The sequence below is a fragment of the Diceros bicornis genome, chromosome 10 (genome assembly GCF_020826845.1).
Source record: "Diceros bicornis minor isolate mBicDic1 chromosome 10, mDicBic1.mat.cur, whole genome shotgun sequence".
Lineage (NCBI taxonomy): Eukaryota > Metazoa > Chordata > Mammalia > Perissodactyla > Rhinocerotidae > Diceros > Diceros bicornis.
The window spans coordinates 78,813,978-78,826,973 of NC_080749.1; the positions used below are offsets into that span (position 1 = coordinate 78,813,978).

Here is a 12,996-nt window from a genome sequence, read left to right on the forward strand (position 1 = left end):
TTTATTCCCACACGCCAGGAGGTTCCGCGCGGGACCGGACGTGACGCACGAGAAGCGCGCCCGGGGCCGGTGAGTCGGGTGATCTTGGTTCCCGCGTGGGTGTCCGAGGCCGTCGAGGCCGGCGCGATTCATGCGGGCTGTGGCTGTCAGAGAGGTGCTGCAGCGGAGACGGGGGCGGAAAACTGGCTCCCCGCGCGGGAGCGCAGGGCACCTGTGGGGCAGCGGCCCTGCCTCGGGCTTACCTGTGCCACCGGGGCTCTTCGTTGTCCTGGAAGAGGCCTGAAGGGGGACTGAAATGAGGTAGATGAGGGGAGAGGGTGCAGTTTGCAGGCTGTAAAAGGGGCCCCACTAATGTTACTTAACGTTAACAGTCAGTGCTGGCTCTAGGCCAGGCATTGTTTCCGGCTGCCCGGATACTCTCGCGACAGCGCCGTGGGCTGGGTACTCTCCATCCTTCAGCGGCGGAAACCGCCGAGGTTAAGTGATGAGTTGCGCAGCTGTGGCCTTGGGAGGCAGTCTGGTTTTGGAGTCGGTGCTCTTACCCACCATGCTATGCCGCCTCCCGTTGTTGTTAATTGTGGCTTCAAGCTGCGCCGCGTCCCAGTTTCCTAATCTGTGAAGTGGTGCGTGTTCTCTTCTTGCTAGGGGCTCTTTCGGGTAGGACAGTAGATAACTCAGATTCTCTAGTGGGCGTGGCGGCCCACTAGAGCCTCACTTTGGCGCTTGCCATATTTAGAAGAGTCTGGAGAGTGGAGTAGTGTCAGGACGGGGAATCTGGAGAGTGGAAGTGGTATAAGGACCATTAGAAGACCTCTCAAGACCCCAGGCTCGAGTGGGTTTGGAGGCTCCACGTCACAAATCATATATTGAATAAGTACATCTCGTATTAACTATTTTGGCTGTAGAACTGTTGGAAAAAATTTGCTTTTGAAATCATTGGGCTATGAGTATTTCATTAAATTTACAATTGGCTGTGCTGTCTTGCTAATTATTGTGCATACTGTGAAATGCTTTTCTTCAAAAACAGAAATCTTCATGGATACTAAATGGGAGAGTGGTGTTGACAGTGCTGTCTTTTGGATTGGATGTAGATGTCTGAAAGGCTTGCAGACCATGTGGGCAAAGTGCCCTACACCGCTGCCTCTCCCACCTCTTGAGCCTGGCCTTCCTGTAACGGTTGGTTCCGGGGCAGCAGCCTTGCTGCCCATTGGTGACATGACCCACCTATGCATCCCGTGACTCTGGCTGCTGATAAAGCACTTAACTTTTGAAAAATATTTTATTGTTTTTTTGGTAAAACATTTTTTAATGGCAATATATACCACCCTAACTCCAAATTCTGCTGAGGTGGGGGAGGGGGAGTGTCAGTCTGTTTAGCAAGCGTTTAGTGCTGGCCTGTGTTGCTGACACTGAGATGTATAAAAGCTAGTTCCTGTTCTCTGGTAGCTTTAGCAGACTGGGGGAGACAGAGGAGCAGAAATATAACATTCTGAGAATACCAGGGCAGAGGGCAGTGAGGTGGGGAGCCACTGAAAAGGAAGGTTTGTCAAGAAAAGCTTTATTTAGGAAGTTGAGGGGGACTTGGAAAGAAGGGTAGTATTTAAAGAAATGGAGAAGAGAGGAGGGTAGTTGAAGCAAGGGTGGGGCTGGGGAGGAGGGAATGAACACTTGTGTGTTATGTACCAGGTTTGTGCTAGGTGACTTACACATATTAATCCATTTGCTCCGCTGATGGCCTGTGAGGTTATGGTGTCTCCCTTTTGTAGATGAGAAAACAAGCTCAGAGAGATTAAATGACTTAGCTAAGATTCCACCTGCTAGTAAGTGGCAGAGCCAGTATTTGAACCCATGTATGTGTGACTACAGCGCTTTTGCCTGTATGCTTTGCTGCCTCAAAGGTCCGGGCCTAAGGTGTACAGGTGTACCACTGTCTGTGTTTTGACTCCAGATACTCAGCTTTACCTGATTCCTGTATGTTGTCATCTTGTGTACGCCTGGTCCCCACGGCAGTTCGGCTGGTCGGTTCCCTGGTCTGCAGTTCTTCCCGTTCCTTCATGGATTTGAAGGCTCTCCTTTCCTCCTTGAATGACTTTGCATCCCTATCATTTGCTGAGAGTTGGGACAATGTTGGATTACTGGTGGAACCAAGCCCACCACACACTGTAAACACACTCCTCCTGACCAATGACTTGACCGAGGAAGTGATGGAGGAGGCGCTGCAGAAGAAGGCAGATCTCATTCTCTCTTACCACCCACCTATCTTCAGACCCCTGAAGCGCGTGACCTGGAAAACCTGGAAGGAGCGCCTGGTGATCCGGGCTCTGGAGAACAGAGTCGGGATTTACTCTCCTCACACAGCCTATGATGCTGCACCCCAGGGAGTCAACACCTGGTTGGCTAAAGGGCTCGGTGAGAAGCCTCTTGTTCTTTCATGTTTAATATTTTTCTTACAGGGCCAGCCCGGTGGCGCAAGCAGTTAAGTGTGCGCGGTCCGCTGTGGCGGCCCGGGGTTCACAGGTTTGGATCCTGGGTGCGCACCAACACACTGCTTGTTAAACCATGCTGTGGCAGCGTCCCATATAAAGTAGAGGAAGATGGCCACAGATGTTAGCTCAGGGCTAATCTTCCTCAAGAAAAAAGGGGAGGATTGGCATCAGATGTTAGCTAGGGCTAGTCCTCCTCACAAAAAAAAAAAAAAAAAAATTTTCCCTACAAATGCTTTAAAATTTTAGAATGTCTTTCCTATAGAGTTTGAACTGCTTTAGGGGTGGGGACCATTATTCTATTTTTATATATTTAAGAATAATGTTGCTGAAATCTGGCGATTAAATTGCATTTGAAAAGTGAGTTTTTTATCCTTAATGAATAAGGAGAGTGTGGGAAATCCTCATTCTGGACTGAGCTTCGTGGGTCCTCACTCATGTGGCGCAGTGCCTAGCACCCAGGCACTCCAGAAATGCTTGTTCAATTGAGTTGAAAGCTCAGACCCCTTCAGAATATGCTTCATAATGTCAGTCAAGTAGACATCAGAGTTTATTGAATGCTTACTTATGCGCAGCACAATGAGGGAATTCAGCATATGTCTTTTAGCTTTATTTTTAGTAAGTCTTTTTAGTTTACTCATTTTGGGTTGAAGCTTTTATGATAATATAATCTGGATTAATGTGGTCAGGTAGTTTATGAGCATTTGTAACTTGAATCATGGTTTACATGAGTAAATTTAGTAAGCAGTCACAATTGTGTATATCATCTAAAAATTCATGAGTTAGTCTTGTCCAAGTATTTTTTTTATTTTTTTTGTTTAAATAATTTTATTTAGTTATTTCTTTTTCCCCAAAGCCCCAGTAGATCGTTGTATGTCATAGTTGCACATCCTTCTAGTTGCTGTATGTGGGACGCGGCCTCAGCATGGCCGGAGAAGTGGTGCGTCAGTGCACGCCTGGGATCCGAACCCAGACCGCCAGTAGCGGAGCGCGTGCACTTAACCGCTAAGCCACGGGGCTGGCCCTGTCCAAGTATTTTGATGTTGAAGAGTCTTCTGGAAAATAATTCTGAAAATAAATTTGATTTTGTATGTCCATACTACATCCCTAGATGAAGGGGCTCTGTTGGGTGTATATGTAAGGGATATGTATATGTGTGTATGTTATATAAGCATCTGAGAACGAATCTTTAAAACAATATTCATTAAATTTTGACCATAATAGTTTATGTTTTAATTTAAAAAACACAAAAACTCCATTTCCTCACAATTTTTTTTCTAGGAACTTGCACCTCCAGGCCCATACATCCTTCCAAAGCTCCCAGCTGCCCTGCGGAGGGAACACACAGAGTAGAATTCAGTGTTAGCCACACCCAAGACCTGGACAAAGTCATTTCTGCAGTGAAAGGAATTGCAGGTGTTTCTGTCACTTCTTTTTCTGCTAGGTACAATATATTTTTCTCTTTTTTGCGTGTATTTATTTGTAAGGATCATCCTTAGAAATTCTATGACCCTGATATTTAGGTTTGAAACATTGTTTGCCCGGGGTGAGTTAACAAAGCAGCGTGCCTCACATTTGCATGTGGGTCCTCAAGAAGGAGAACTGTGGGATCTTTTCACAACAATAAAAATGATAAGTAACACTACTGACTGTTTTCCCTGCAAGAGGGACTACACTACTCGTTTTACATGCAGTGTTACCGATCCTCCTGGTGATGTCGACAGCGAGTCGTTTGTACTTTAGGACCTATAGGTAGACCCTAGTGATACACTGAGAACGGAGGTTTCTTCTGATCAGTTCCCAGCACATCAGGGATTCCCAAGCGCTTTAAAGGAAAAACGCATTCAAGTGCCCCTTAGGAGGTCAATCACTTATTTATTTAGGGCAGAGATACCAAAATGTTGCCTCATAGGAGAATTTCTTTTATGCTGATTTCTCCTAATACTTATTGAAGCATCATAAAAGATAAGTTATGCAAAGCTAGGACTTAATAATTGTTTAAAAAACAAAGATAAATATAATGACTTTTTAATAAAATGGAAATCTATCAGGCTACACCAAAGAGTGACTCTGATGAGTAGTTTTTAAGTATAGATTATAGATACCTTACAGTAAGGTAATTTCAAGCATCTCAAGAAAAATTATAGTATTTTGCATAGATTCCAGTCATGTATGTCTTTTACCCTACGAAATACTGTGTAAATACTGAAATTAAAAGAAAATTATACAAATAAAGCATGAAAAATTCAGACAGTACAAAAGTCCTCCTGGTCCCCTCTGCTCAATCCCAGTATCTTCAACTCAAGTCATCTTCTTTGTTTTCAGAGAAGTGGGTGTCTTTCCAAACACGTATTGGGACATGAAGAAACGTGTAGTTTTGTTTTATTCATTGTTTTCTTAATTCAATGGTATGCTGTGTTTGCCTTTTTTAACTTAAGGTGTGTCAGGGATCTTACAGAGTATAGGTATATAAGATCTTTTTATTTTTACCTGCTGTGTAGTGTTTCTTGTTATGGATGTGCTGTAGTTTCTTTAAGTGTTCCTCTTCCTCACTTATGGACCTTTTTTTAACTGATGCACATTTAGTTTGGTTCCAGTTTTTCCAGATAATATCTGGGTTTTGCCATTAGATTGGGGTCCAGGCATTGTTTTCCCTTTTTCTTTTCAAATCCCTCGCAGATGATTGCAATGTTGACATCTACACTTCCAAATTATCATGTAAGGTGTCTTTTAGTTCTAGAATTCTACAGTTATATTTAGAGTTTATAGTTAAATACAATTGCTTCTCAGAGGGTGATTCAGGGACCCTCTGCATCGTTGTTAATGGGGTGCTTATGAAAAACGCAGATTTTTGGCTTCATCCTAGATCTATGTAATTAGAATGGGGTTTGCCTGACAGTCTGTCAAGGAGATTCTTGTATTCAATCATGTTTGAAAATTAACTTCTCTAGGGTTTTAAGAAAATTCAGTTTGTCCCAGCCCCATTCATAGATGTTCTGTTTCACTGGATCTGTAGAAGAGTCCAGTAGCTGTCATTTTAAGAAGCTAGTAGGAGATTTCTTTTGCACAACCAGATTAAGAACAGATCTAGAACAGTGGTTTCAAAGAGAGGTCCCTGGACCAGCAACATGAGTATCACCTGGAACTTGTTGGAAAGGTAAATTCTCAGACCCCACTGATATCTGAATCAGAAACTGGGGGCGGAGCCCAGCAGTCTGTCTTAATAAGCCCATGAGGTGATTTTGATGCATGCTACAGTTTGAGAAACTATTTTAGAAAATACATTGGTTTAGGGTTAAATCCTAAAATCCATATAAATCTAATCTGTTATAGGAGGTTGTAAACTGTGGAATATTAAAAATACATTTTGTTTATATTTATCCTAAACCAACAAGTGACTTTTTTGCTAGGACTGATGATGAAGAACAGACGCGGATCAGTCTGAATTGTAGTCAGCAGGCTTTGATGCAGGTGGTGGCCTTTCTTTCCCAGAACAGACAGCTTTATCAGAAGACTGAGATTCTGTCACTGGAGAAGGTAATAAAATTATTTTATATTGTGCAGTTTTTTTTCCTTTTTTTGTGGGGAAGATCAGCCCTGAGCTAACATGTGTGCTAATCCTCCTCTTTTTGCTGAGGAAGACCAGCTCTGAGCTAACATCTATTGCCAATCCTCCTCCCTTTTTTTTTCCCCCCAAAGCCCCAGTAGATAGTTGTATGTCATAGCTGTACATCCTTCTAGTTGCTGTATGTGGGACTTGGCCTCAGCATGGCTGGAGAAGCGGTGCGTCGGTGCACGCCCGGGATCTGAACCTGGGCTGCCAGCAGCGGAGCGCACGCACTTAACCGTTAAGGCACAGGGCTGGCCCCATATTTTGCATTTTTGTTTGGCAAATTCATTTGTAAATTGTTAGATCAGCAGTCTGTTGACTGTTACTTAAAGAAGCACCAAGTGGTGATGAGGACATAATATACCTTGAAAAGTATATTGAGAAAAGGAGTATTCCAGGAATAGAAAAATGTACTTGTCTTAGTCCATTTGGGCTGCTGTAGCAAGATGCCACAGACTGGGCAGCTTATAAACAACAGAAATTTATTTCTCACAGTTTGGATGCTGGGAAGTCCAAGAGGCACTGCCAGATTCAGAGTGGTGTCTGTTTAGAGTCTACTTTCTGGTTCATGGACAGTGCCTTCTGTCCTCCTGTGGTGGAAGGACTAGGGGTCTCTGGAGCCTCTTTATAAAGCACTAATCCCATTCTTGTGGGTTCCTCCCTTGTGACTTAAGCACCTCCCAAAGCCTCCACCTCCTAATCCCATCACCCTTTGGGGGTTAGGATTTCAACAAATGAATTAGGGGGGACACAAACATTCAGACCATAGCAGTATTTCTTCAGAGTTAGAGACGCGGGTTTAGGGTTACAGGTTCAGTCTCTTATTTTATGCTCTCAACTTGACAGCCATTCATATGATGGTCCTTTTACTTTCTGGCTCAGAATGCTTTTTTTTTCCCTTTTTTTTTTTTTTTAATAAATCAGTGGATATTAATGTAACAGTGAAGAAAAAGTACGCTGTAATTTCAGAATTAATTTTCTAATTTCAGAGACAGTTTTCTACCTTCTGTTTCTCTTCAGCCTCTGCTTCTGCATACTGGAATGGGACGATTATGCACACTGGATGAATCTGTCTCCTTGGCAACCATGATTGAGCGAATCAAAAGCCACCTAAAACTATCTCATGTTCGCCTTGCTCTTGGGGTGGGGAGGACCTTAGGTAAATATGTGTCCTTTCTTTGTCTGGTATACCTACTCCTAATGTTGGGCAAAAGTTGACACCCTTGGTTGTATTAGTATAAGTGATGGAAAACGTGTTAGCAGCTCACGGGAGAGGGCTGGTTTACCTTATGTGTCAGGGTGGGAGAGGTTATGCCGTGCTCTACGTCTCATTGGCTTAAAGAAGATTTATTTCTCAGTCACACTCTCAAGTCAGCAGGGGAAGGCTGCTCATTGTAGATTGGTCGCTGTTGCAGAGGAAGCGTTTTGAAGGGTTTTAAACCATCAGTTACACATTGTCGCCTGGAAACGATTTATATTACTTCTGTTGAACTTATTGTTCAGAATTAGTCACATTGCCCAACATGACCCAGGGAGGGCATGAAATGCGGTCCTGCCGTGTGCCAGGAAGGGGGCTGAAATTATGATGGCTCCAATCACAGCGTGAATCTTGCATTTTGCAGTAGTGGTGATATTTTACAGTGAGGTGCTACTGAGTGAAGGATGCACTGCAGTTTGTGAGTCTTGGAGCCACTGTCTTGTCTTCTGGCTTTCCCCGTACTTTCAGGAACAAAGGGAATAAAGAGGACATTAGCTGGACCCCTGTAGTGAGCCCAGCACTGTACTGAATGTCCTAAGTATGTGAGTTCCCCAGTGCAGAGGCAGGGAGTGGAATGCAGTTGTCGAGTGTGGATTCTAAAGGCCTTGGGTCCCAATTTGTCTGTCTCATTTGCTGCATGACTTTGACAGCTTATTGAACCCCTCTGTGTCCTGGTAGCCTCATCTGTGAAAACTGCAGTAATAAAACCTGACTCATTGAGGTGGTGGTGTGATCCACGTGACAGGGCCCAGTGACTGGCACACACTACAGACAGTAAGCGCTCGCCATTGTTAGCTCTGTGGTAGGTGTTATTGTTCCCATTGTATAGGTGACGAAATGGAGCCTCAGAGAGATACGTAACTTATCCAGAAGTCCACAGTTGGATCAAACACCTCGTGGGAGTTAGTTTCCAAAGAAAATGGATGGCAGAGATAAGATGTGACTTCTGATCCAACTCCACAGCCCCTCTTTTGAAATGCCTCTAATGGAGTGACCACTAATGAAGTGTCCATTCTAGAAACCAAGTGCAAAGTACCTGTTGGATTTTGGCCTGAAAGTTTCTGTTCTTTCACTCCTCAGAGGATGCTCTTTTAGGATAAATACGCTACTGACAGATGTGTGTCAGATCCATTCGTAGCATTCCTCTGACTAGCCCTTCTCATTCCTCAGCCTCCTCACCTGAGAACAGAGATAGTACCTGACCACCTCTCCCCATCGCCTGGAGCCCTGGGCACGGTTACTTCACATGGCAGCGTGGCGGTCAAGTCTAGAGCTGTGCTGTTAGCACTCTTCAGTGGTGCCTTCTGTGGGCTCATGCAGCCATGTACATCTGAAGGAGTAATAACCTTGCCTTGGGTTAGCTATGCAATATCAAGGAATAATCTGCCTATATGGAGACATGTTTTGTTATCTTTTAAAATTCAGTAAGCAAAATTCATACACTGGTGATGAAACCAGCAGTGAAACCTGCATTGCATTTAGGATTCTTGGTTTAAATTATAATATTAAAATGAAGGAGAATTGTAAAGTGTTGGTCTCTTGTTTCCTTTGTCTTGAAGAGTCCCAGGTCAAGGTCGTGGCCCTGTGTGCTGGTTCTGGGAGCAGTGTTCTGCAGGGCGTGGAGGCTGACCTTTACCTCACAGGTAGGACAGCCTCTGGATCTCTTTTCTACCCGTTTTTTGTGTATCCTTTCTCAACTTTGGTTTATTTTTTGCAAGTTAAAAAATAGCAGATTTTAAGACAGTACCTGGCATACAGATGGACCTAATAAATGTTTTTTGAACTGAACTAAACAGGAACTACACCAAAATTGGGGACAAACCATATTCTTTGTGGAGGAAAAAAATCATTTAACAATTTATTATTTGATTATCTAAAAAACTGACTGATGTTCAGCATTTATTTAACCTTTCTTCTTCTTAAACATGATTTCTCTCAGATTTCCTATGTCAGTTGGGGGACAGTCTCTACCTTGTCACCTTAGCTGGATGGTTCCTCTTAGCCCTAAAGCTCATCAGTTCCTATCAATTCTAGCTCCAAAATCTTTCTAGAACCTTCCCCTTTATGTCTATCCTGGCATCATCTCCTACCTGAAGTACTTCATCAAGCCTCTAATCTTAATGTTCCACACACTCCCCCAAAACTAACCTTCACAAGTACAAATTTGATGGTGTATAATATTTTCCTAGCTAAAAAACCTTCAAGTGAGTTCCTTATCTGTCCTGGAGAAGCCTGAACGTTTCACCCTCTTTCATGCAGTCTCTGCTTGTGCTGATTCCTCTGGCTAGAACTTTCCTTGTCCCTTTCTTTGTACTTCTAGTGATAAGCTCAAAGATACCTCCACTGAGAGGCGTTTTCTGACGCTGTCTGGCTCCTGGCCGATGGACATGCCTTCCTCTCCATCCCTGTCACGTTGTCCATAACCTCCAGGGTGCATTTCTATTGAACAGGAAGTTTTTGGCCCCAGGCTTTACACTGGGTCCTTGAGGACAATACCTGATAGGTAACACAGCCCATCATTCCTACAGTGGATTTGGAGACACTGTACACTCGCTACCAGCTGCGCTTCCCCCTCTGCTCCTCCTCGGGGTTAGGAGAGGGACGTAAAGGTTACTGTTCCCACTTCTAGGACCAGACTCTGGGGTCTTAATCATCTGGCCTTCCCTTGGCTACTTCTGTGCCTCTCTAGCCTCCCACACCCATGCCTCGTTGTCTAGCACACACTCTTAGAAGGGCTGCTGCACTTCAAACATTGTCACATCCAGAAGGATCTGTGCAGCATCTGAGCAAGCCTGGTGTCATTGCTCTGAACCAACTGAAAAGGTACGCGACCATTACCTGTTTGTTTTCTGTCATTCTGAAGATGTAAGACTTTATAAGCCCTCAAACTTGTACCAGATTGAAATAAACTTTCAATGTATAGGAAATTTGAGGGAATATCTGAAAGCATGGTGTGTGAGACTATTTTAAAACTAATTGTAACATTTTCCTTTGAAGGAATTTCAGACCTATAGAAAAGTTGCAAGAATAGTACAGTGAACTCCTGTATGCCCTTCACCTGGATTGCTAATGGTTATTTGCCTCATTCGTGTATTCTCTCTCTCTGCTCATATTATCTTTGTATGTATATAAATATATATTTATATATTTATGTGTTATCCCCCAAAACCATTTTGTAATAAATTGCAGGCATGATGACCTTTTACTCCTAAATACGTCAGCATGTATCTCTTAAGAACAAGGACATTCTCTTATATGACCACGGAACAGTGATCAAATTCAGGAATTTAACATTGTTAAAACACTTATTTAAATATACAGTCTGTATTCAAATTTTGCTGATTGGTCAACATTTGTAGCATTTCTTTTTCTGATCGTTATCCAATCCTGATCACACCTGCATTTGGAATAGTTCCTCAGCTTTGCCTTCAGAGCACTGACGTCTTTGAAGAGTATAGGCCATTTGCTTTGTGGGATATCTCTCAGTTTGAAGTGTCTGATTGTTTCCTCATAAATAATGAGTTTTTTAAAACTAGTTTTTTTATTACAAAGCAATGTGTGTGTAAGTTAGATTCACACAGTTCCAAAATGTTAAAATGTCCTTCTAATCTGGTTACTTGGGGAAATAGAAAATATCTTTTTATCTGGCTAACTTGAGATGTTTCTGATCTGTGAGGCATCAGTTTGAATATAACTTCAGGGATGGGAAGCACCACCAGCCAAAAGACCAAACACAGGCCTCTGCTGATGTTCACCACCCTTTCTTGGAGCTTGGCATGGCGTAAGGTTATTAAGGATGATGTCTTAGAAAAATCAGCAGACGGGGAGCTTGCTCCTTGCAGATATAAATTCTCTCTCATTTGCTCTTTCTTTCCACAGCCGCCATCCTGAGCAAGGCTTTTCTTCCTGTCGCCCTCCGCTGTTACGGCAGGGTCTCCATGGGTTTCGCCACTTTGGTGCCTTCTCCAGCGAGGGCGTGGCTTTCTTTCCTGGAGGATGGCCTCCAACCCGGTCACCTGAAGCGTCATCTTCTCCTTTTACTTTACCTTTATTGTTATAGATTAAGACGCTTTAAAAAGTGATTGAATAAAAACTGTTACTTATGATGAAATGACGCATATTTCAGGGGTGGAACCTGAAAATTTCTGGGGGAAAAAACCCTTTTTTCCCCTAAGAACATTTTTTCCCTTATTTTTTATGCCTTTATGTCTCTAAATATATTTCAAAATTATGCTTTTTTATGAATAAGCCAAATTGTGCACAATATGTTTTTGCTTTGAAATTAGAAGTCATCAGATTTAAAAAATTCAAAACATTTGAGTTTTCCCAAAATCTTTTCACAAAAGATGAGATCCTCTTCCACCAGTAACTTCAGAATGTGTAGGAATTTTGCCTGTCAAAGGAAAATACCTTGTTTTTAATTTAGAAATAATCTTAAGCTCATTTCGTCCTTATGAATTACAATAGGATTGATGCTGAAAATTTTGGCACTCGCAAAGCATAAAGGAGTCTTCTGGGAAGTATACCTAGGATTTTCTCGATGTATTTGTTATTTAATACTTACATAAGAAAGAAACTTCCTGAAAGCCCCATTTTACTTAGCAGTGGTCATTTTATTGTGGAAACATTTCAAATGGGTGTTCTTACAGGTCTGGATCTTCCAGCGCTATTGATATCGGATATGCAGGTTTGGATACGTCTTGGGTCTGCCAGGGAGAAAAATTTTCAGTGGGATGGTCTCTGTCTCTTTTTAACTTGGAGGATATGTAAGAAACCTGTACATAACTTTCTAGATTTGTATGTAAAGTTCTGCTGTATTACATTTGCTTCATACAGAATGCAGACGTGGTATTTCTGCTGTTACGGTTCAGCATTCCACAGACTCCGTGTCTGATATTGAAGTATTTGCTCTCTCCTTTGTTGGCAGGTGAGATGTCCCATCATGATATTCTGGATGCTGCTTCCCAGGGAATCAGTGTCATCCTGTGTGAACACAGCAACACTGAACGAGGCTTTCTTTGTGATCTTCGAGACATGCTGGGTGCTCACTTGGAGAATAAGATTAATATTATCCTGTCAGAAACAGACAGGGACCCTCTGTGTGTGGTATGATGCATGCAGGAACAACAGGATGACACAGTCCACAAATTGATTGGCCCCCAGTGCGCATGTAGAACATGAATCAGTGGAGTTGGTATCCTTCTGGAAGAACGTCTTAGAATGTACTTTATCATTTCTGGTCTGTTAATCTGCTTCACCAAATGTTTTATAGCTCATGAGGTAAAAACTGTAATGTAACTACCATTAAAGAACAAATATTCATTATAAAGAACTAAAAAGTATATTAAGTAATATATAAAGTGTATATTCATTATAAACTCTAAGCAAGATCAACGAAAATCTGTTTACTTAACACCCTTGTAACTTTCTCCTTAGCTTTTTTTTTGTTTGTTTTATAATTTTATTTATTTATTTTTCCCCCGAAGCCCCAGTAGATAGTTGTATGTCATAGCTGCACATCCTTCTAGTTGCTGTATGTGGGACCCGGCCTCAGCATGGCCGGAGAAGTGGTGCGTCAGTGTGCGCCTGGGATCCGAACCCTGGGCCGCCAGCAGCGGAAATCACGCACTAAACTGCTAAGCCAC

The 12,996-nt window shown here is 42.7% G+C and overlaps 1 protein-coding gene across 1 annotated transcript; it reads left to right on the plus strand.

Annotated features, from left to right (window-relative positions):
* Positions 1-74: 74 nt before the first annotated feature.
* Positions 75-12,793, plus strand: NIF3L1 (NGG1 interacting factor 3 like 1). The gene is made up of 7 exons (XM_058549556.1): positions 75-300; positions 1,949-2,409; positions 3,765-3,927; positions 5,894-6,020; positions 7,114-7,252; positions 8,911-8,994; positions 12,279-12,793. Exons 1-7 carry the CDS (start codon positions 296-298, stop codon positions 12,461-12,463), a joined length of 1,164 nt encoding a protein of 387 aa, XP_058405539.1. The 5' UTR covers positions 75-295; the 3' UTR covers positions 12,464-12,793.
* The last annotated feature ends 203 nt before the right edge of the window (positions 12,794-12,996 follow it).

Bases quoted from the DNA above. Each gene is read 5' to 3' on its own strand.
- NIF3L1 (XM_058549556.1), top strand. The intron at 6,021-7,113 runs GTAATAAAATTA...GTTTCTCTTCAG, and splicing joins AGATTCTGTCACTGGAGAAG to CCTCTGCTTCTGCATACTGG. The intron at 8,995-12,278 runs GTAGGACAGCCT...CTTTGTTGGCAG, and splicing joins GGCTGACCTTTACCTCACAG to GTGAGATGTCCCATCATGAT.